Below are 24,786 nucleotides of genomic sequence, written 5' to 3' on the forward strand. Positions count from 1 at the left end.
TCATGTTTTAAGGTTTTACAGGCAGAAAGGAGGGGATGCAGGGGAGTCCTGGATCTTTGAACAGTTCCCATCCACATTTCTTCCCTCCTCTCCTTTCTCGTCTTGGCGGAGGACCGCCTCGGCTTCTTCAGCGCTGCTGGAGATCCTAACGCAGACAATAAGAGCTGCTGCACCTGCCTGGAGGTTCCTGACGGAGGACTGAGCAGCTGCATAAAGGACAACAAAGTTTAGCCGCTAGGAGATGAAGTAAGTCATTTTAATTGTATCCATTTAAGAATAAATAATATCCGTGGTCGTTTCCCCCCCACTTCGTTTAGTTTCTTTTTGTAAATAATAAGCTTCAATTTAACAAATGCTGAATTGTCTTTGGAATTGTCCCGAGAGCAATAGATAATTTATGGAGATAATTTAACTTGAATTGGAAGATGTATTGATAGATGTGACCCACATGTTTGCATGTGTATATTTATTCGTAAAATAGACTAAAGGGCAGGTACATCTTCACAAATTTATCGTCGAAAGTTTTTTTATTTTTATTTTTATTTTTATTTTTTTTCAATTGGGTCTCTCAATCCAAATAATGAAAGTAATATATAAATGATTAAACTATACTGAGAGATATTCTTCTGGTGCTTTTGATGATTTTTGCTCAAAACTATATTTTAAAACCATAAGTTGATCAGACAATTTAAATGCTCTAGAAGCCACAGGGATGGCTAAAGCCTTGACAGGATTGTGAAGCAAATCAAATCAAAACCTTGAGATTGCAGCTGGAGTCGTTTTTTCGGGAGCCAGTGCATGCAGACTTATCCAAGGCTTGGGCTGCAACTGACCCATTTCTTGTGCTAGGCCAATCCTGAACCAGAGACCACATTGGAAACATTTTACCTGGGCTAAGGGGACCGATATACTGGACTAGTTCTTGGTGATTCAGATGAAAGTACATTTTTCATTTCACTTGGAAATCAGTGTCCCAAGATGAAGAGTGGACTGGCACAGAATCCAAGCCGCTTGAAGTCCAGGGTAAAGTTTCCATTTGGAGGTTCATGTAGTCTGTTAGTGAGGGTCCAAGTCCAAAGTCCAGTGCAGCTGTCCATAAGAGTTCTTCATTCTTCCTTCTGCTGACAAGCTTTTGAAGATGCTAATTTCAATTTCCAGCTGGACTTGGCAACTTGTCACATTGCCAAAAGAACCAGTACTTGCTTTAATTGTTGTATCACTGTACTTGGTTGACTAGCAAACTAGCCTGACCTAAAGGCACAGAAACTCCTAGGAGTATTATCAAGAGGAAGATGAGCGACATCAGACCTAAAAATACAGATGATCTGAAGACCGCTCTCAAATCAGCCTGAGCTTCCTCAGCAGTACTGCAGCTTGATCACCCCCATGCGATGTTGCATTTACGCAGTAATCCATACAAAGGGAGGTCCAAACAAGTACTGAGTACAAATGCTGCACGGTACATGGACATACGTTTCCATTGGTCCACCTTTCTGTTAAAAATAATTGTTTTATTGGGTTAAATTTTTGATGGTTGTAAACCCTAATCTAAAATTGAACATTTCAAATACATGAATAAATATGAGGGTTTTTTATTTAATTGCTGAAATAATCCGTTTTTGATTATATTACAGTTTCTGTTGATGCAGCTACATATGTACTTGTTCAAAGAAATAATCACCAAACTTGAACTTTGATCATCCAGAATCCTCTGAAATGTTCATATTTGGCCAAAAATAATTTACAGACTACAAATTGTTCAGTGGTTTTAGTTATTCTTTTTGAAAATATAAATCTGTGCAGTAGTGACATTTAAATTTTGGAAAGTTCAAATGTCTCTTTCTTACACTTAGTGGGGTAAACAAAAGACAAAAATCTTTGCAATCATAACTGTCATTACACAGGTATTGTGCAGCAAGATTATTAGGTAATCTGTTTTCATGAAACCAAATAATATTTGAAAATATAAGAGTCACAGGACATTTCTTTACTGTAGCTGTTTTGTATTTCAGTGCTATTTTAACAGCTAGTTCCATCTAACTTTAGTTTGTAGCTGTTTTCTGTCTTGCCAAAGCCTTTTCTTTTAGGTAAAGAGATGTTCCCTAACACTCCATCTAATCCGTTGATCTTCAATCCACTGGAATAACGCTTGCAGGAATGAATCATCCTCAAAGCAGCAGCTGGTTGCCAAATCCAGTTTGCTTCAATCTGGGCTTAGAAAAACGACAATATTTTTCCCCACAACACTTACACACGTTTTTATTGCATGTTTACTGGTTTTTATTTATTATATTTAGTAAATAAGCATTTACGGTTAAATGCTGTAATTTTTGACCATTTTTTTCTGTCATCCCATTGGAATTGTGTTTTGTATCTGGTTACTGGATGGTTGTGTAACCTGTGGAAGTGCCACATCTTTACTGTCACTTCCATAACGCTCGAGCAACAGAATTTCTACAATATGAGTTCTGCGATGGCTGTTTTTTTCCTCACTGTATTTGAGTCATCAGCCTCCAAAAAGTCACAACTTGGTCGACTTGTGGCACACAAACTGGGATGATTCTGAAACCACCAAGAAGAGTCTTTCCTCATTTAGTTTTTGTCAGGGTTTTAAAATATTTGTCTTGCTGCACAGCGAGTCAGCAGCTAGCATCTAATGCTTGAGGCTGACTGGTGAGCTGTTCCAAATCATTCCCGTGAACTTAACATCTCTCTCAGCACTCAGTCATGCTGTTCGAAGCCTCTTTTCTTTCTTGCCGTTACCTCTTTTCACTTTGAGATCTCCCTTGCTTCCAGCCCTCCCCAGCTGCTTCTTGCTTCCTGTCAGATTGTGCTCGTCAGAAAAGGGGGCTGTTCAGGTTGCCCCTGGAGATGGGCTTCCTTTGAGGTGGTGTGATGTCGGGCTGGTGGGCCAGAGTGGAGAGGAGCTGCAGAGGGGCAGAACAGTGAAACAGTGGTGGTCGTTGGCCTGAGAAGGCGCAGGAGTGAGGGGGAGGTCAAGTTGGACCAAGAGGGCCACAGCAAAAGGTTTTGTGCCCATTTTCCATTCTGAATGACAGTTAGGTTAAAAGCAGCATTTGTCGCTTTGGTTGTGTGTCTGAAAGACATTCAGGGTCAGTGAGTTCATTCGCTTTCAGTAATTTAGAGTTCTGAACTACTGTAAATACTCAGAAATCATAAAGGGTGTCTATTTATAAACACTTTAGTGTTGCTTATTTTGCAAAAATAGGACAATTTTGAACAAAAGGGTAAGCAATAGTTTCATATCGGCATATTCATTTGACAAAGGCAAGTTATTTTTGGAACAAAGTTCACAATATTAGGAGCAGCTGGAGTAACTAACTGGAAAGATAATAAAAAGCTGGTTCATATTAATATTTATTTATCCATAAATCCCATTTTTATTCACAAAAAAATTATTAAATACAAAAGATTATTAAATAGATTAAAATAGCGGTGGTCATTTATTGCATTGTTAATTATTTATTCGAAAAAATGTATCGTGAAGTTTGATTAATCATTGTTATGATAAATTTCAATTGTTGATGGTAAATAAAAAACAGGACAGACAGTTGGATCAAAAATGTTTTTATTTAGTTTTTTCCACTGTTTCATGAGCGCATTGATAAATATCATTTGAAGATTTGAAAATTCAATATGCAGTGTGGTTTAGTGCTGTAAATCACACTTTTTAAGTAAGAAGAAACCTATTGTAATTGGGAATACTTTTCAAGAATAACATTTCTGTTTGTGGTGCAAGAATAGTGTGTCACGCAGTCACAACCACAAAATTACTTAAAAAAATACCCTAGGTAATAAATATTTTTTATCATAATCTTCATCATCAGAATGGTACAACAAAATATTTGGCCAAATATCGCCCACCCCTAGAGACTAAATATAACTTTTGAAAACTGATTACTTGTTGTATCAATATGTATTTGTTAAATTCAATCAGAGAAATAGATGTGAGAGAGTCACATTACAGCCTTTTTGTCAATGTGAAGACTGATGTTGTCAAGAGTGAAGGATGCAAATGCAGATTTGTTGAAATATTTAACACATAGACCAGGCGATATGCTGGAGGTAACAGTATTGCCAGCTTTGCATTAAACTATTTGCTAAAGCACCAGCCTTATCATCTAACCTGTTAAAATGATAAACTGGAAAACCTTTACACACAGCTGGTGCAGTGCTTTAAAATGTAGCACACCCTTCCTTTCCCTTCACCTCTTTGCAGCCTGAAATGACTTGTTTGACATGTTTGACAGACTGAGTAGTCAAACATTGTCTCTTGGCTTTAACCTCGTTTACCTCAAGGTGAAGTCATTGACTATTCAGTCACATTGTGATGCCTGGCTTTGTCTTTGAGATGTTGCCTGGGATTCATCCTTTGCCAGGGGAAAACCAGTTCTATTTGTTTTTCTCTCCCCATTGTCTCTGGCTATATAGCCTCCAAGCTTTATGGAAATGTAGTGATGGGAAATGGGATTAGTCTGTGACAATCATTATACCCCAAAGCTTAAAAATACTGATATTCTTTTTTGTGGTCTTTCAATATATTTGTCTTTGTTATGCCAATCCAGTAGCTTGTACAGAAAAGCAAATATCTACAAGCAGCAGTATGATATCATCATTCACTTTGCAATCCTGTTAAACTTTTTAACTCTGGTCCTGTTTTCGTGAGATTACTGCTACCTAGACATTAAAATTAGATACTTAGCACATTTACTTTGATATTGGTCAAGCACTGATGGATGGATTTCTTTGTAACATTTTGTGAAAAATTCAAAAAACATGCTGTTTCTTTTCCTATTAATATCTTCTATATATGAATATTTAGCCATCAAAAGCTGTTTCCAGGAATTTATTTTCAGCTTTCAGCTCCCATGGGGCCTCTCAGTCTTCAAAGCTTTCTTCTTACAATGTCAAAGTTAAGTTTAGATATTAGAAAAACTTTGAGTGATTATGTATTAATCCTGTTTTGATTAGATGTCTGCCTTACAAAGAAACCCACAAAGCAGTTTTAATTTCCTACATTGCTGCATGTTTAATACTCCTCTCAGCCTGAAGGAAATGTTGCATTGCAGGACTCTGAGGTCTCCAAACACACACTGATAGGCTTTCTTATATATTTCTAATTTGTTCTTTTAACTGCTTGCATAAGAGTGCCTGCTTGAATCTTTTATATTTATTTATCTCATACTACAGGATTTGATTTTGTTTTTATCTCTACTTTGGACATCAACAGATTTTTTTCTCGTGCTCTGAAATAAGATTTGCACTTGAAAATCTAATTATACATCTAGCAGGTATCCTTACCGGTATTTTAAGAAATTGAAATGATCACTTTCATAACAGTGATTATCATTAAAGCTAAGATTCTTCTAGGCCTTAATAGGAGAACAAGAAAAATAAAAATGAAAAGAAAATGAAAACTTTCTTCATTATTTGTGGGGAGACAATGATATAAACAAAGTACAAATGGCAGCTGAGTTTCTATCTGACCTTCCTGGAAGTGTTTAGGAGATCAGAATTCAACTCACACTCTGCAGCTCCTGAAATCTGACTCACAGCAGCTAGAAAGCTCCAGGGACACACAGGCAGTCCTTTGGCTTGTCTCAGTCCAAATGGCTGTTTCAGTAAACACACACATGTTTTCCCATGGGGCTACTTTCGATATGAAGCATACTCTCGCCCCAGAAACCTAACCATTCCAACTCAATGACTTCCCTGGCCTAAACTTATGAACAACCAAACTAACTTTTTCTTTAATCTGCAGTAATACTGCATAATCTGATATGATCTTACAAAGGCAAGACAGATTTGATCCGTTAGCTTTATTTATGTACAAGCATTCTGGGTCACATTTTCCAGCTGCTAAGACTAGAAACTGTTATAAAAGTAGGTTTACAGTTAAACATAGTATTTATTTTTAAGACTGAATGTTATCACAAGATTTTATGACTTTATGATTTTATGACCATGATTTGAGTACCTTATCACAAGATTTTATGTTAAGGTACTCAAGTCATGGGTTGATCTCTCCTTTTCATCCATCAGTGAGTTTCAGTTTGAGGCAAAGGAGTCCAAGCATTTTGGTGTCCTGCTCTCAAATGATGGGAGAATGGAGGCCGATATGCATGTCCGCAGTAAAAGTAATAGTTTAAGTACTAAACTCTCAACTTACTGGTGTATAGATGTCAGGTTTAACACCTATTAAAGACAAATTAAACAAACACAAGAAAGACAAGAGAGTTAGATCATTTTGTACTCGCGAGGAGAAACAGCCAGAGATATGTTTTCAGTTACAAATCTCTTCCGCTTCTGAAAACATATGTGTCCGTTCTCCCTTTTAATTGCTGTTAGGATCCCTGTCACACAGAGAGTGTTGAATTCCCTAATTCCCCTTTTATTTTGTAGACTGGACATGTCCCCACACCTTCTGCTGTTTAGCCTCTACCTCCTTGTTCTACCGTCGTCCCCGATTCCCCACCAAGAGCCAGGTATGCACTTCTTCACTGCTCCTTATCAGCTTAACTTCTTCTATCTACGACCAACATCTGTGATTTTACTAAGCTTAACATTCTGGAATGGCTGGGTGTTTTTGGCTATGTATACCGTGAAAGTAGTCTTTAAGGTTTGCTGAATGAAAAAAAAAAAGCTTAAAGAGGCCCCAATGTTGGTAGCTGTAAAGTTTTGTAGTAAAAGTAGCACCAGAGATTGTTTTGATAAAGTAAAATCTATTCTAATGAGCAAGTTTGTGGTGGATTGGGTTAGTAAAATCTAGGATTAGCTTTTATATTTTCTCAGTTTCTTCCCTAAATACACTTTAACATTGGTGAACAATGTACTGATCTGGCTTTCTATATATACAGTGGACCAGCAATTTTCAGGCTGGAGACCACAACTGGTTGTTTTAATAGTTCAAACCAAACACCAAATATACCTCCATGTGCATCAATATGCACAGTGGGAACCATCTTGGCGCTGCCACAGAAGCAAACATTCATGGTTTTCCTTATTTCCGCTATTTGGGGTAGCGCCAGTCAGCTTCAAAAAAGATAAATGACGCTCCTGGAATGGCTGCTTTGCAAATGTAATGTCAGTAGCATGTCACGTAGCATTGTACATAGGCATGTTAGCTTCATTCTCTTCATAATATTCTAGATGTGTTCTATGAAAGAAAATCTGTAAATAGGCAAATCTTCTGCAAATACATTTCACAGAAAAAAAGGAGCGAATACTAAACTTCAAATAGGTGGTGGTCTACTTTATATATTTGTTAGAACATAAAATGAAAACATTTTAAAATATCACTCAAAATGACTTTAATGAATCCCTTTTCACTCAGATGATTTCAAGCTCCTCCAGGTAACCATCCCTACCACTGTGCCTGTGCTTACCATGCTGGGGGGTTCACTGACTTTGCCCTGCCTGGTGTCGCTCACCCACCCACCGCCGTCCCCTTCCACTAATGGGCGCCACGCTGTTTTGTCTGTGCCACGAGTCAAATGGAGCGTCCTGAGGCATGGTCAAGAGACGGAGATCTTGGTGGCTCGTGGCGACAGGGTGAGAGTCAACGAGGTCTACAAGGACAGAGCCTCGCTGCTGAACTACGCCTTCTCCCCTGCAGACCTCACCCTGCGGCTGGAGAGCCTGAGGCAGAACGACACTGGCTTCTATCGCTGCGAGGTGCAGCAGGGGCTGGAGGACGCTGATGATGTGGTGCTGGTCAAGGTCAAGGGTGAGAAACATCAAGAATAAGTATGTATTGTTAGGTTTCAAATGATGAGAAACAAATGGATTAGAGAAAAAATTAATAGTAATATCACAGTTTAGGGTAACACTTCATTTGACGGGTTGTGAATAAGACTGTCATGACACCGTCATAAACATGACATAACACCTCTCAGAAACACGAGTGAGTCTTCGTGAATATTTATGACTGTTGTCATAAAGTGTCATTCGGTAAATCATGACACTTTTAAAACAAAGTTGACATTATTCAAAATGTCTTTGTTACGACAACGTGACATTAACCAAGAAATAATGATCTGACATAAATTTGTTAGAAAAGTATTACTGATTAGACTTTAAAAATTATGTAGCTTTATGTTATTAAAGCTAAAGTTTAATCAGTAATACTTTTATAGCAAATTCATGTGAGGTCATGATTTCTTGGTTAATGTCAAGTTGTCACAACAAATAAATTTTGAATAATGTCAACTTTGTTTTAAAGTGTCACAAGACTTACTCATGTTCATGACAGCTGTTATGACAGTCTTATTCACAACCCATCAAATAAAGTGTTACCCAGTTTAGCAGTTTGTTAATACTTAAAGAAAAATCAATGCAATTCTGGTCATTTTCCTGAAAGCAGAGTTTTAGTATTTTTAGAGCATTAGTTTCAGAAGTATTAGTATTAGTTTCTCTACTAATGAACAATGTTTATGTTCACAATCATAAGGACTGTGAACATAAAGGTTCACAATCAGAAAAGGTTTTACTCATGTCTGCATGATTTGCAGCATAACAGAACAAGCGAGGCTGTCTGACCTTAATAACCTCTCCCGCTGTGTTTGACAGGTGTGGTGTTTCATTATCGCGATGCATCCAGTCGGTACGCCTTTACCTTTGAGCGTGCCACAGTGGCCTGTGAGGAGATCGGGGCTGAAATTGCCTCCCCAGAGCAGCTCCTCGCAGCCTATCACAGTGGATACGAGCAGTGTGATGCAGGATGGCTGTCAGACCAATCTGTCAGGTCAGGATCTGAGATGAAGTGGTCCTTCTGGACTTGCAAATTCTGTGTTTTGAGAGATGAAGCCCTGCAACTTTTTAATGAATTTGGAAACCCTCCAAATCTTTCCTGCTGCACTGTTTGAGTGTCAAACCTGATCTGACATGTCGATAAGAGCTGCATGGGATGCATCAAGCAGAACCTAGTAGATGGGGGTTAAAGTTCTCCACTTACCCATCCTCCATTTGATGTGCTCTCTGCATTGACATATCAGAAAACAATGATCATCCCAGAGTTGAGAGGCTCTTGTTACATCTCTAACCAAACACTTCAAACACTTCACTGTGTTGACAAGCACCCTAACAAACATTGCCATTACAGATGAAGAGGCAGCTGAGGCTTTAATGATGTATGGCTTTCTGCCAACAGATATCCCATTCAGATGCCAAGGGAGGGATGCTTTGGAGACATGGATGGCATGCCAGGAGTTCGGAACTATGGACTGTTGGACCATGATGAGCTCTATGACGTCTACTGCTATGTGGAGAATATTCAAGGTAAAACATTTAAGATGGGGTTCGGGTAAGATGATGTCAGAAATAAATTTCCTGACCAGATGTAGATTTAGACTACTAAATATCAAAACATTTCCATACAAAGCTAATAAAGTGATAAAACAACCAAGTAATAGTTCCTGGATGCATCTTTTATCCAATGATCTTACAGCTTGTGACGCATGACTTCTTTGAAGGAGAAAGGCTAAGTTATGATATGTTCCCCATGTCAAAGGTGAGGTGTTCCATGGCTCTGCCCCCCAACGCTTCACCTTCTGGGAGGCTAAGGCCTACTGTGTGAGCCACGGTGCGGAGCTGGCCACCACGGCTCAGCTTTATGCAGCCTGGAACGATGGACTGAACCACTGCAGCCCGGGATGGCTGGCGGATGGGAGTGTGCGGTACCCCATTGTCACTCCTAGAGAGCGCTGTGGAGGAGGGGAACCTGGAGTGAAAACCATCTATCAGTACAGCAATCAGACAGGCTTCCCTGATATTCTCTCTCAGCACGATGTCTATTGTTTTAAAAGTAAGAGCGATCTGTTTTGTTCTTGTGGAGTGGAGCCACCCCAAATTTAATCTGTTTTGCTTTTTTATTGTTGTGTTTATCTCTCCAGGTGACAGTGGCCCTTATACTGAAACTCCTCAAGATGCTCTTGCCACTGAACCAGAGGACATTGGCCAAGACATTGTTTTCCAGGCCACTCAGGAGGATGCCAGCCTGAGTGAAGTTGCACCAGAATGGAGGGAGGAGATGCAACATCCCCAAACGGCAAAGCCAGTAAACCAGCACCCTGAAGTTCCTTCACAGACTTCGACTCCCCTGTCTGATCATAAAGAGACATTCTCTACTATTGAGAGCTGGGAGCTGATAATGAAGGAAAGTTACTCTGATTCTTATCAGCCACCTAAAGAAAGCCCAAACAAAGATCACCAAGAGTCTCTTGTATTACCGACATCTTCTCCAAAGTTTGATGCCGTAACCAATGAGAACACAACACCTGTAACTTATATCACAGCAACAGAAACTGTGATACCCACAGAGGGTCACACCCCGGAGACTGTGAGCTTGGATTGGTTGGCTGTTAATGTCACGTCTGAAGGTGATGTGGAGGAAATTCATCATGAGGAGAATGATCTTCCAGTTTCACAAGAGGACTACACAACAGCTGTCTCTTCTGGGCCTTTCTCTGTAACTGAATCTGCTGTTTCAGTAGCACCAGAGGAAAACGCCACTCATACTGCTGTACAAATTTCAGCTGAAAAAACTTCACCCCAAAATGAAGAAGTTGATGTTCCTTCCACCTCCATGTTCCCAGCTTTTGCTGAGAGTTCGGCTGAAGAGATTTCCGGAGAGGGGACTAGTGATGCTCAGGAAGAGGAAAAAAAGGACTCTGTGACCCCTAATTTTATGGAAATTGACATTTTGTCCACTTCTGTCATGGTACCCACTTCTGACTCAGGTAAGTAAGCTCTAAAATTTGTGATTTCACTGAAAAAGAACGTTTTGTACCAGCTACAGTAATTTGTGAATGTTAAAATCAAAACTTCAAACCTTCAAACTTCTCCACACCAATATAGTGCACAATTGTAAAGTCGAGGGAAAATGATGCAGCATTCTAAAAAAATAAATTTCAAATAAATATTTAAAAAATATGGAATATCTTTGTTTTCAGCTATCTTGCGCTGATAGTATTTAATAACATTCAGTGGAAACAAAAGCCTTCAGAAGCCACCTTATTAGAGACAAGAGTCCAGCTGTGTGTACAAAACAATATTATTAACATCTCATGGAGATAAATCCATTTTCTGGAAAAAATTTAACCTACCAAGATATGGTTATCTTCTACTTCTCAGGAGGGATAGTCTCTCAAAAAAGCAACTAGTAGTCATGGAGTCCAAAGAATAAATCCTTCTGACTTTGTGCTTTTGACAGGTTATACCCTCACACCGGAGCACTCTGATGTACCAACAGAATCAGCTCTCCAATTGAACATTCATGATGAGGATATAAACAGCTCTTCAAACACTACAGAAGCTGATGATGTAACAGAGCAGAGAGGACACATCCATCCAGCAGAGTTAACAAACGTAGAAGTTCCTCTAGTCACAGATGAGACATTCCTGGTATCTCCGGACTCTGTAACACAAGTTCCTCTTTCTGTGAAGGTGGAAGTCAGATCCGATGGTAGAACATTTTATCCAGAAAGTCCCACTCCTTCTGAGGTTGAACCATTGGAGGAGAATCAAGACCCGTTAGAAGAAAACCAAGAAGTCTTCCTCAACACTGTCCCAAATCCCACAGAGGATGATTTAAATGAGGGGTGGGATGAATCCTCAGGAGAAAATCCACATATAAATCCTGAACTCAGTGCGACAAACCCGAGTCTCTCAGCTGACCACACCATCGATGGCAGTGATGCTCCTCCTCTGACCGAGATAAAAATTACGCTGATCCCTGATCTGAGCCTCACACCCAGGTGGGAGCCGGTACCTTTGACCCCAACAGCACAGGAGTCTCGCTCTGATCGGGAATACAGTGCAGAGCCTCCTGTCAAAGACAAATCTAATGAGATCTCTAAAGAGCAAGAATTTGCTAGAACACGGAGCAGAACCCATGGTAAATAATAATGTTATTTTGCTAATTTGATTTTATAATAGTTGTAGTTCTTTTCTGGCAGATGCATGGACTAGTAATAAATTGGGTATGTAACTCAAAGAGTCCCTTGACCCCATTTCACTCTGTAATTAGCTTAATCCATCTTCCCATCAAGTCTGACCAGCTTTCGTCAACTTCTAATGTAAAGCATCCCCACAGAACAATACTTCCTCCACCGTGTGTTCAACTCTGTGCTTTGTATGTAGCACAGAGTTGAACACACGGTGCACATGACCAGAGCACATTTTCCACATCTGCCCTGTCCTCTTTTTGGTAAACCCTTACTGGAACTGACTTTTTAAGGCCTTCTTTGAACAACTACTTTCCTTTTGCCATTCTTCCTTTACACCAGATTCATGGAGTGCACATGTCCATATCAAATGTATTAATATGTGTTTCTATATATACTGCGAAAATTCACACTGATGAACTTTGGTTAGCAGCTCAAGGATCAGAGGGAAGTGCAGGAGAGCCCACCACAGATGAGGCCCCAGTCCACATCTGCACATGGCATCCTGAAGAAGAGGACAGCTCCCCTGCAGTGCCCACTGCTGATGTGGATGTGACTATTGCTGCTCCCCATTCAGAACGAGAGGTTTTTAAAGTGAATGAAAGGGAGCACACAGCCATGGGGGCTGCTCTTCCTGCAGCCAAAGTTCCTGCTGCAACACAAGGAGGTTCGTCATACTTTTGTTGTTCCCTGGATACATTAAAAAGAAAAAAGGTGTTGCGTCTGTGGGATACTTACTACCATTTTTGCATCTTCAGCCTTTAAAGAGCAGATTGATTAGCGTTCATATTGAAATAATTTATTGCATGACTTACGTACCCAAAACATGAACAGGGTTGTGTCACCATGTGCTGAAAGAACTGACAAACTGGCTGCCTGCATCATAAAAAGATGCAAAAAAAAAAAAAAAAAAAAAAAAGAAATGGATAAGATAAATATCGTTATCAGTGACATCTCTAACTGAGAATGCCAAATAAATATACAAAACTAAAATTAAGTTTTCTAATTTGTTTAATAGCTTTTTAATTAAACAATTTTCAAGCTCAAAATCAATCTTTTGTTTATTACTCTATGTATTAAAACCTTGAGGTACATTAATCTTAGGAACAGTATGTAGAAAGTTTTTCAAGACTGCAACATAAATTTGACATTTCCAGTACTGTGGCCAGCTAGCAGGGACTAAACTTGATCTAACAGCTCCACCTGGTGGTTCCTCGTCAGACTTCAAAGGAACGTTACATCTACTTTTTTCAGATTATTAAAAATGGGATTTCAAAATAGTGTTACAGACATTCGTCCTTCTATGAACCCACATAGACAAAAAACAAGCATTAAAGTTAAAAAGTATGAATAAATCGAATTTTACAGTCAGGCAACAACTGCTACAGCGTTATGAACAGGTTATAGTTACTGTATAGTTTTGCTTTTACTTCTTGCCTCAGTGCAGACACCAAAGCTATCTCATATCTTTGATTCTTGCTCTATGTCTCCTAAAACTGTTTTGGAAGGATATGCTTATTCTCTGCTGGACCTTTTGTCTTAATTTGAATATATTCCCTCTCAGTTTGTGTTTTTCCACTTGAAATGCAACACTCAGATAGCAGATAAGAATCTTCTGACGTCCAAAAGCATTTGGTCCAATTAGACCAAATGCTTTGTATCATACAACTCTTCATGCTGACTTCGGGACCAGCTGGGAAACCAAGTTGTAAATATAACAACTCCTAAGTGAATTAAATATATTTATACTTAAACATTCAAACTATTTTAAGCATCATCATTTATTACTAATAAATAATAACTACTTTATTCATCAAAAGGTATTACAAAATTTCAGTCAGTTATATACTTTCGAATTGTTTTTAAGTTTTAGGACATATTAAAATTAAATTCATTTAGAAGATTTGCAAATATTCATCATTTACAGATCACTGAAAGTTAAGAAGGTGTAAATTTTATTTATTTATTCTTGATTAAAGTGAATACCTACTTTAAAACCAGGATATATACTGAATTATGATTTTTTTTTTTTACATTACACCCCTAATCATAAGTAATTTGTAAAAATAAGTAGTTAGTATTCTGAAATTGAAAGTCCAGTGAAGACATTATGAAGCAAATGCAGACTATCTGCAACACTAATGTTGAAAGGAAGAGATCAATGAATGCACACTTTTTTTTTTATATCATCTTTATCTTTACTGTGATTGCAGACTCCTGCCTGGAGAATCCTTGTCTGAATGGGGGAACTTGTGTTGATGGTAATCCACTAAGGTGCATTTGCTTGCCTGGTTATGGAGGAGCCTTGTGTCAAAAAGGTGTAGTAACAAAAAAAAAAAAAAAAAAAAAAAAAAAAAAAAGCAGCACATTCCCTGTAATGCAAGAGATAGTCTGCAGACTCTTCCCACTAATGTGTTTTGCTGTTTATCCGGACTCAGATGTGGAGGAGTGTGAGCCAGGTTGGGAGAAGTTTCAAGGCTTTTGTTATCGTCACTTCAGCAAACGGCAAAGCTGGGAAGCAGCAGAGCAGCACTGTCGGTTGTGTGGAGGACATCTGCTTTCTGTCATGACTCCTGAGGAGCAACATCACATCAACGGTAAAACCTCGCCGAAGAGATGCAGGGACTTAGCGAATCACTTGGTAATACCTGCAAAGTAGTGAGCTGTAAATAGCAGAGATGTTTCTACTGTCTGAGTCTGAGCAAATGTTTGGAAAAGTGAGTAAATCTGTTAAGTGTTTCAGTTTCAGTGATTAAATATTAAAGTGTTGCACTTAAAACGTTTGATTCCCTCCTTTAAAAAATACACTTAATTGTAAATTAGGGTTGCATTCTTAGAACAGTTAGTAACTCTACTGCTGGTCAAGAGTTTTTCTACATGGAGTTTGTCAAGTAGCTGTCAGCAGTCCAAAAACATGGCAGATTCTAAATTGGCCTCAATAGTGGGTGGGTTTGTGCATGGTTGTTGCCTTGTGATAGACTTTCCATGGTGTATCCCACCTTGTGCCATTGGCCACTGGAGAAAGGCACCACTTACTCATGAGATCCAGCATGCATTCTGCCCCTTTTATAATCAAAATAACCAGTTTGGCCCCAGTCTAGCTAAAACGTGTGAATTTTCTTATGTTTTAAGAAACACCCTTTTGTTTAGGTTTTTAGATTTTAAAATAAAGAAAGACAACATATTTGTAATATAGTGGATGGATACATTTTCTTCAGGGATGCTGATATTCATAGAAAATGCTGCAAAAATTACTTATTTTATTTCCTTAATAGTTTATTTTATCTACTTAGTGTCTGTATGCTGGGAGTCAATTTTTTTTGTTTGGCAACACAATTTTATCCTGTATATAGCTGCTTCTGAAAAAGCACACAGCTTCCAACCTAATGATTAAAAAATATCCAAAGAAATATTACTGATTATTTTAGAGTCATTCTTTTGTTTAATTTTATTGCAATCATTCCATCAAAAATCCTCAAACCTGCATTTGTTATTATATAAGTAATAATTGGTTCAGTAGGACTTTTGCCTGAGTCACTGTGGAAGGTCCAGAGAGCAATTCACCTCATGTGTAAGAAGTGCAGTTGTTGAGGACGACATGGTAAAGTAGTTTTTTTTTTCCTTCAACTGAAAAAAACTATTTTACACAATCAGAAAAACACTTTGGAGCATCACTCCATTAACCATCTGAAACAGATATCAGCCCAGGGATCTTCCTCCCCAACATTCCTCATTTTCAGACACTAGAAAGATCTCAAGTGCTAGAAATGTGTTCTGACATGACGGAAAAAGGGTTTCATGTCTTTCAACGTATGGAATCTGTGTTTTTCTCAGAACGCTTCCCGGTTGTAAAGTTCTTGTCAATATTTTGTCTGGCGGGGGGCGATGAGATAGTTATCTGACATTCCACTGGCTCCTCTTTCATCCACGGCTCATTTTACCTGTACATCTAAAACGCCCTAAAGGAGTCAGCTTAACAAAAGTCAACATTATATCATAAAATGTGTAAGAAATCCAAAAGCAGATTTATACTCTTTACGTTCTATGATGTTTTGCTCCATATTTTATTTAAATGTTGTCCTTAAAACAAATCAAACTGTCCTTCAAATAGTCAAAGAGGATCCAGATTCACAGTTCATTTTTATGTCTCTAAACCCTCCCACAGAAAGGATTTTCAACTTTAGGTTACAGGTTTTATAGGTGAAATATAAACAAACAGTTAATTCTTTCTGTATACTACTTACATTTCTTGACAAGATAAATGAGATTTTTTAAATTTAGATAAATACAGAGAATATCAGTGGATTGGACTAAATGACAGAACCATTGAGGGAGACTTCCGCTGGTCTGATGGAAACCCTCTGGTGAGTTTTTCCAGGACTTCTCAAATTGTTTTATCTTTTACCAGAATTTTGACTTTTTACATTATTTTCATTTGTTCATGTCAACTTAATTATAGTTTGCACCATTGTTTTCTTCTGAATTATGCTGAAAAACATCAAAAAGCTGGATTTGAGTTAGCATCTTCCTGCTTTCAGCTCTATGAGAACTGGTACAAACACCAGCCAGACAGCTACTTCCTGTCTGGGGAGGACTGCGTGGTGATGGCTTGGCACGATGGCGGTCACTGGAGCGATGTGCCATGTAACTACCACCTGTCCTACACCTGCAAGAAGGGTGTCTGTGAGTTTCCTATGTTTAAGAAAGACCTTTCCCTTTTGGATTCGCGTTTTAAGATTCTAACTAAAGCTGGTTCCAACAGCGTCCTGTGGAGAGCCCCCTCGGGTCCACCATGCTCTGGTGTTTGGGAAAAAGCGGTCGCGTTACGAGACCAACAGCAGGATTCGGTACTACTGTGAAGAGGGTTTTATACAGAAGCTCAACCCTGTTATTAGATGTCTGCCTGGAGGCCACTGGGAAGCGCCTCAGATTACCTGTGTGCGAAGTGAGTTCATTAAATGTCCTGGCTTTTTATTAGATATAACAACCAATAAATCACAAGCCCATTTGGCATCATGTGTTTCTGCCATACATTATATATTGTCTTTACCAAACCTCTTTTCTGCATATCCATGTAGAAAATTACTGTGTGAAATATTGAACATTAAACTCATCCATGAATATTTGAGGTTTGACCAAATAACAGCATCACTTAGAAAACTATATTTAATTGTAGAACACGCAGTCATCTCGTTTTGATTTGATTTGAGTTTATACTTTTTACTTTGTTCTCATTTCATGTTGAAATGTAGTGCATCCTTCTTATTTTTTTAATCTTTGTCTCTTTACTTCAGTATTTTCACCATATTTACTCATTTTTCTAGCTTACTTATTTTGAAGTGCATTTGTAGAAAGTTCTGAAACGAATCTGCTCTTTCTTCTCTGGCATCAGCAAAATATTTTGATCCTGTCCTTTCACTGAATGTTTTCCCTTTTTTCTGACCATTCTCTGTAAACGGGAGAGTTTATCATGAAAATCGCAGTAGATCAGCAGATTCTGAATTATTCAGACCATGAATAAAGCCGCTGCATTACAAGTCTATTAAATCTCCTCTCCATCCCATTCTGTTGCTCATTTTAAATTTCCGCTTTTCAATTTCACCACATTTAGATTTAACCGTCCTGTTGTCCTCGGGTCAAAATGACCCACCACTGTGTTAAATCTCCCCAAAGATCCACTAAATGATATTTTAGGACAACAGGAGGGTTAAAAATATTAAAGTTTCATACAGAAATGACTATTAACGCTTTTGCTTTTTTCCATCTTTAGCTCGTACAGTGGAGGGGGATTCCTCACCTTCCCAGCTTGACCAGCATGAGGACGTCGTGGTTGCAGCTGCAGAGAAAGCAGCACCACTTTACTGGGATATAAAGTGGAATTTTTAATGCCATTTTGTATTATAAAGAAAATAAAACACAGTTCTCCCCTGATCTATGTCTTAAAGACTCTCCTACTGAATTACCACATTATGGTTGCCTGTGTAAAAGAAAACAACCCCAGCTGAAAGTGTTTTGATCCAAATATCTGTCTTACTGTGCTGCAAAGAGTGAAATTTGTTTTTTTTTTTAAAGTTATTGCAAAATGACCTAAATGTGCTACATAAACTAGACAGCTGCAGTAAATTTTCTGTCAAAGAATTAGAAATGAAGAAAACTGATGGACATTTGCAAACCATGAGAAAATTATACATTTAATAATAATACATAATGGATCCAATTAAAATTACAGCAGAATGTTTGTGTTTTGTGTAGAAAACCACAGCTCAGATATCCATGGGAAAAACAATTCAATTTGCTTGAGTAAATTATTAATAATCAGAAATGCAGTTACCGGTAGTAAAACTGAATCTGTCATGTAAAGCATTGTGACTCAAACACAACAAATGTATTACAAATAACAAAAATTAAGTTAATCTTTTCATTCCAATAGAAATTTAATGATCAATATTATTGGTTTACATCATCAGGAATACTGTTGCTGAACGTTTTGTTTTGGATAAATCTGAAAATGAAAAGACTAAAAGATTTAATTGAATCATTTACCATCATGATCATCTGCACTTCATTTATACACATTTCTTAGACAAACATATTTTCACAGACTTTGATTTGTTTGCTGTCCTGTTTTTTTTTATTGTGGACTTACTCCCAGAATCAACAACTCTGACATCCACTAAAGCCCCAGTGGAGTTGTTTGGTTTGTTCTTTGGAGTTTGAAACTTTTTGTTCAATAAAGGCATCAAGCAAATCTCTGAACAACAGCAAACAAGTGAACTCTCTTTCCTTCTTAAGTGACTTCTGCAGGCAATTAGTTGCCCTGAATTGCATTTAGAGGTATCAAATTATTCAAGGCTGAAAACTAATGCACACAACAATATTTCACATTTTTAATTTGTGACAATTAATTTAAAACCAGCTATTTTTCTTCAGCTACACATTTAAGCATTTCTTTATGTTCTAAGAATCCCAATAAAATACTTCATGTTGCTTTGCTGCCTGATATAAATGCAAATGTTACCATTTATTGTAATAACTCTGACTTTCATGTTAGTAAGGTTACTTTAAAATCTAATTCATGGTTAACTAATTTATTATCTGCTACATGTTTTTGTTGAAGTATTGTGTTTCAAGTTAAAGCTGAATAAATCAGTGTACTTTGATCGAACAGGGCCTTTGAAAACAGTTGAATGTGGTTGAAACTCAGTTTAGCAGTACAATATTACAGAAATGTCACTTGTTCTGTGTAACTAAACGGTTTGAACTACCAGAATTAGTGTAATGTATGGAGTTTCTTAGCAGGCCAAGTGATGAATGACTCCCGTCTCTTCTAGCATTCTCTCTATAGGTTTCTGTTAGCCTCGCTTATGTTTTATTTTTTTCTCATAGGAATGGAACGCATGTGTTTATTTTCACGCTGGGGCTTTGGATAGCTCAACCATGTTTTATTTCAGTGGGAGGTTCTGAAGAACTGATGCATATCAGCCCAGTAGGAGTTATCTCTTTGTCTGAATGACAGATTGTATTCTGACTAATGTTTGCTTTGTGTTTGAACTTGCTAACATGGTTACCTGATCCAGAAATTTGGTCCACCAGTACCAGATTAAATTCACAATGTCAAACTCATGCTGGTTATCACACCTGAAGGAAACTACGGCTGATAGAATAAACCCCAGATCTGGCAACACAACTTTTCTTCTGCTGCAGGGAATAATGGGCATAATGACACAGCTAGATGATTCAATAAATTATTGATTTTAAAATGTAATGCAATCTTTGTTTAGATAAAAGTACACAATGCAGACAGTAGTGAACCACGTGATTGTTCTTGTGAACTTTGACTCTTCTTATCTTTTGTTGCTTTTTAAAATTCTGTTTCCCTTTAGACTTTATAGTGTCTTCTTTTAACCTTTTATTTCACTAATATGGAGGAATTTTTTTAGCCATCAGCCTTCGTGTTCTTTATCCGCTTGCAGTAATATAACACAGGACAACTTTTCCTCTTTTCTAAAAAGCATATATTCTGTATGAGATGCAAGTATTGCTCATATAATTATTTTTCTTCATTTTAGAGAAATGCTGTAATACAACAATAATAAAGATCATGTTGAATGTTTGTTTGATTAATGAAGGGACAATGAAGTCTACCCAAAAGCAATGAAAAGACAATAATTTTGTAACATAACTGGAATTTATACTGTTAAGAGCTGTCGATTGATTTTAACTCTATGAAAATGAAAAATATTAAAATTGCTGTGAAGAAATAAACATGTGGTCCCCATTTATCACCAAGCAACAAAGACTTTATTGTCTATTAATATAGAATGAGATCAAATTGTTTCTCTTGAATGGATTATTGAAGAAGTCTTTAGATGTCAGAAATCAGACATTACTTCAGGGCAACACCTGTCACATTTGAATGCAGAAACAACAGAGGGGGTTACATTGAAACTGTATTTAATCTCATTTGTAGCCAACTGGTTTTGCAAGTGAAACTTTTATTTTCTCTCTAAATTTCTTCTCAACAGATTACTATAAATGTTCACGTAATTAATCCGCAGTTCCCAATACATGTTAGTCAAGTGAGAGTTTAGTTCCTGCACTTTGCACCTGGATGAATGTGAATTTGACAGTCACATAGATTGATCCAATTACAGTGAAGAATGTTACCACCAGATGATGCCAGTCAGCCATTTGTGACATACTATGGACTTTATCTTGCCTTGACTGAGAACTTTGGTGCATGAAATGACACCCGGATCAAGTTTAGCCGTTTTTCATATTATTTGAAAAAATCATACACAAATGCATGAACCTGCCAAAACTAATGCAAGGGTTCACACAAAGTCAGAGAAATATGCTGAATGTCATCCTGAATGTAATCCAATTTTTTATTTTTTACCCAGAGGTGTACAAAATCCTGTTAAATATTGGAATAATTCAAAAATATTTTTTTTGTGGCCAACACCAAAAACCTTGTGACCTGAATTAGAAGTAATTCTAAGGCTAACTGATTAACAGTTGTTGTTTGCTGTAAGTTTATTCAGCCTCTAATAAGCTCACAGGAAGAAAGACAGGAACATTACATGGAATCACCAGCTGGTTTCCCCATCAGTCAAGAAGTTGTTATAAGCTGAATTGATTGTTCATCTGTACTGTTAAATGTTTCATTTCCTACTTTTCTTATTACACCACTGATCTCAACAGCCTCTATCACCTTTAAAGTTAACTCCATTGCCACCATTTTCAAGCTTGGATGCCAAGTTCGTCTTACACTGATTTTGTCTTTTATAACATGGGTTATCTGTAACAATATGCTCCATAAAGGTGACTTGTTTTGCTGGGGAATCCAAATGTGCGGACCCCTGCTTCTGGGACGCCTCCACAGCGTTTCCTGGGGCTGACGATGGGAAAGCGAACGCTGCCATCTTTCAGCCAGCCACCATTACACTGGTCATATTTCTGGAAACGCCAGGCGGCATAAAGCTGGCCCACCAAAGCCAACTCTGATCCCTGACGTTTGCAGGCGTAAACTGCCTGATCATAGGAGAAAGATCCGGTTATGTAGAATACAGAGCCTGTTGCCAAAAAACAGACACAAAATGACAGATTAAATTCTGCTCAAAAATTTAAAAAAGTGAATATTAAAACTTTTATTTTGACTTTCATTATTTCATGCTCATTGTTTTCAACTAGTGAAAATGTCCCCTCATTTATTAGCTGCTTGTTAAACGTTCAGCTAAACATAGGAATTAATACATTTTTCAGTTAAAATTAATCTAAAGGACTTTGGGACGGTTTGTGTCTTAATGGTGCTATAAAAATAAACTTATTGTGACTTACAACAACACAAAACAGGCCATCATTTAACTGGTTTGCAATAACTTGCAGAATCTGACTTTTAATCTTTACGATCAGATTTGAAGTAACAACCAGTCTTTCAAAAACCCACCATGTTTGTCATTTCTGCAAGGAAGAATGGGTTTTGTTGGCAATTGTTCAAATGTTAATTTGGACATTTACACTGAATTTGTTTTATTTCATAATTATTATTAGATAAACTGCTAGGTTGTCTCTCCTTGAAGATATTAGGGTGGTCAGGGCAAAAGTTGCTCACCAGGTATCTGGGATGTGAAGCAGAAAGCATCAAACCGATCATGGTTCTTATTTTTTGGCCCATAACTGCGAATGCCTGCTGGCAAGTTTCCTCCACAGACGGGTCGAGGATGAACGATTGGATAATGAACTGTCCCATCATGAATCCAACCTGCATTGCACCAGTCCAACCCCTCCGTCCAAGCTGCCAGAAGAAGTGGGTTATTATGACAAAACCAAACAGCACAAATACCTCTTACATGAGGGTAAGAAATGTTTTGGAATAATACTATACCTCTGTAAAGCTGGCTGTAGGACGCTAGCATGCCATCTTGCTCAGCACAAGCCAGCTTGGCTTCATGGAAGTTGAATTTGTAGCGTCCATGCTTACTTTGATATGGGAAAACCACACCTAGAAACAAAACCACTGTATATTTTCTGAGCCCTGATAAAAACACTCCCTCCATGCAGGTTTTAGTACAATCCAGGTAGAAAGTGCATTTCAAGTTAGGAAATTTGAATCACATTGCACCAAAGGTAAAATTGTATCATCATACGCCTGAAAGAAAAACTTTTAACATTATCAACAAATACTGGTAGTGGTGTTTAATTACCTTCAATCCTCAAAGTGATCACAATGTTCTCATCCTCAATGCCATTTATCAGCTCACACTGATACCTGCCATCATCTAACAGCTCAAGACGGCTGAGCAGCAGGGAGGCGTCCATGGTGTGAGCCCTCAGCAGAGAAGCCCGCCGTCCAACTGGCCCATATGGCTTAAAAGCATTTGCATTTGATATCATTATTATATTCTGTTGCCCTAAATGCTCAGGATCCAGCTTTGTCCATTTAATCTTGTAATGGTTCGGTTTGATTCGGAGAATGCATGGCAGCGAAACATTATCTCCCCTTCGGCCAGCCACCTCAATCTGCACAGGAGGCTCGAGGAGATACTGAAGCTTCTTTGGTGTTGATGGTTCTGTGGGGGAAATAACACAGTCCTAAATATAGGCAATTAATTAGATTCAAAAACTATTTATTTTGTGTATTTAGCCAATAAAAAACATTTAGGACATGATCTATGATCATTGGTAGACACCAAATTTTGTTAGCTGTATAGCCAAAGATGCAACTTGTCTTCAGATGTTATTCCGTTATTCCTTTTATCATTTAACTGTTAACTCAGTTTTCTACATCTTTTATTGTAACTTTACACAATTCTTATTTTTTTCTATGCACTCCATGTTATGTAAGGCAAAATTTATTTTTGTCGACTGTGCAATTTTGTGACAAAAATTTTAAGAAACCAATCTCTAAATGAATTAAACTCTGACTTTAAGTCTTCTTAAAAATGTGTTTTCCCTCAGTTATATTTGTTAAAGAGTTTTTTGTCTGATTTACCCAAAGTAACGGTTGATATAAATGTCTTGCAGGTTCAATTCACATTTCAAATGAAAAAAAGCCATCATATTACACAAGATAAGACATTTGTTAATATCTCAAAACTCAGTTAAACTCAGACATCTACTGTTAGTTGAATCACTGATAATGTATGACGTTCTGTTACATCACAGCATAATTGGACACAATCTGAAGTAAGAGTGGTGATGAAATAAATTAACATCTGTACCTGTTCTGTGGGGGTTATATGAAACTGAAGACTGGATAAAGTAGCTTAATGTTATTACAAAAATCCCAGCAAAATTCCCTTTTATGGGTGTCATTTCACTCAGCTCCTGCAGTGCACAAGAAAGCCTGTTAAATAGATTGAAATTTAATTACACATCATTTCTATGAAGTGGTTGAAAAAACATTGAATCGAGATTGATTAAATTTAAACATTCTTATTTTAAACACTTAATAATTCTATCAACTAATTTTCTTTAGGTTATAAAGAAAATTATACAAACCTGTATTCTTGATTTGGTGTCCAATTGCCCAATCAGCCGCCGGCGCTGTCCGACATGACAGTGATGACTGCAACGTGTCCAATTCAAAAGAAATTTTGGGAATATTCTTAACCTATTCCATTCAGTCCATTCCTTATTTCCACTGTCTGCTTAGTTCAAATGATGAATGTTCATCTGTCTTTAACTCTCACTTCCGTCCCCCTCTTTCCTTTCTCTGGTCATAAGCTCCTCTCTGTGATTAACAATGTGTAAACAGGACTGTTGTCCTCTCTGCTCCAGATGTTAATGACCAAATGACGGTCTGACATTCACAAGCTTTTTTTCTGCATCTTGTTGTCTACAAAAAGTGACTTGTTGTCAAGTGACAAGAGAAAACAGGCTATGTAATGGAAAAGACAAAACAGGCCCTAAATATATGACAAACTGTGGGAAAATTGCAGTAAATGATTCAGGGAAATTACTAAAGCTAAAACAGAATTTTTAATTGACTTATCCATGAGGGGAAAGTGGTTGGACTCCCAACTTTTTTTTTTTTTGAAACAGCGAATATTCTACACATATTTTAGTATTCAAATGCTGAAATGCAAATCAATGTTAATGTTCTGAGAGTAGCCAGTTTGATAGAACAGCAAACCATTGTAAAAGGTAAAGCACTGTCTTTCTTTTCAGTGAATTAGCTAGTTTGACCATAAATAGTCTATATCTCCGGTTTTCAATACTTTTCAGACATAAAATCATTGGTGGTGTATTAACTCCTAGCTCCATCTGACAACTTTTATGACAGATTCATACAGATGTATTGGGTTGGAACACAAATCCC

At 37.7% G+C, this 24,786-nt stretch overlaps 2 protein-coding genes across 6 annotated transcripts; one reads left to right on the forward strand and one right to left on the reverse strand.

Annotated features, from left to right (window-relative positions):
• bcan (brevican) lies at positions 1-21,230 on the forward strand. 4 transcript variants are annotated; one of them, XM_044116031.1, is made up of 16 exons: positions 1-246; positions 6,424-6,506; positions 7,355-7,747; positions 8,590-8,764; positions 9,170-9,297; positions 9,530-9,823; positions 9,912-10,757; positions 11,231-11,385; positions 11,464-11,914; positions 12,394-12,630; positions 14,177-14,281; positions 14,402-14,560; positions 16,245-16,327; positions 16,502-16,646; positions 16,726-16,908; positions 17,734-21,230. In XM_044116031.1, exons 1-16 carry the CDS (start codon positions 242-244, stop codon positions 17,847-17,849), a joined length of 3,558 nt encoding a protein of 1,185 aa, XP_043971966.1. In that variant the 5' UTR covers positions 1-241; the 3' UTR covers positions 17,850-21,230. The 4 variants fall into 4 exon arrangements, with proteins under 4 accessions (XP_043971966.1, XP_043971963.1, XP_043971964.1 ...); XM_044116028.1 differs by having other exon boundaries at positions 2-246; positions 11,231-11,914; XM_044116029.1 differs by having other exon boundaries at positions 2-246; positions 11,231-11,914; positions 12,397-12,630.
• A 23-nt stretch (positions 21,231-21,253) lies between these two features.
• On the reverse strand, positions 21,254-24,253 carry hapln2 (hyaluronan and proteoglycan link protein 2). Of its 2 annotated transcripts, none has more exons than XM_044116034.1 (6): positions 23,967-24,253; positions 23,687-23,811; positions 22,670-23,035; positions 22,351-22,467; positions 22,078-22,260; positions 21,254-21,538 (listed from the first exon to the last, which is right to left on the reverse strand). In XM_044116034.1, the coding sequence occupies exons 2-6, from the start codon at positions 23,778-23,780 to the stop codon at positions 21,261-21,263; spliced, it is 1,038 nt and encodes a 345-aa protein (XP_043971969.1). In that variant the 5' UTR covers positions 23,781-23,811; positions 23,967-24,253; the 3' UTR covers positions 21,254-21,260. The 2 variants fall into 2 exon arrangements, with proteins under 2 accessions (XP_043971969.1, XP_043971967.1); XM_044116032.1 differs by having other exon boundaries at positions 23,687-23,792; positions 23,967-24,226.
• Positions 24,254-24,786: the final 533 nt, after the last annotated feature.

Source organism: Gambusia affinis, linkage group LG05, assembly GCF_019740435.1.
Source record: "Gambusia affinis linkage group LG05, SWU_Gaff_1.0, whole genome shotgun sequence".
Lineage (NCBI taxonomy): Eukaryota > Metazoa > Chordata > Actinopteri > Cyprinodontiformes > Poeciliidae > Gambusia > Gambusia affinis.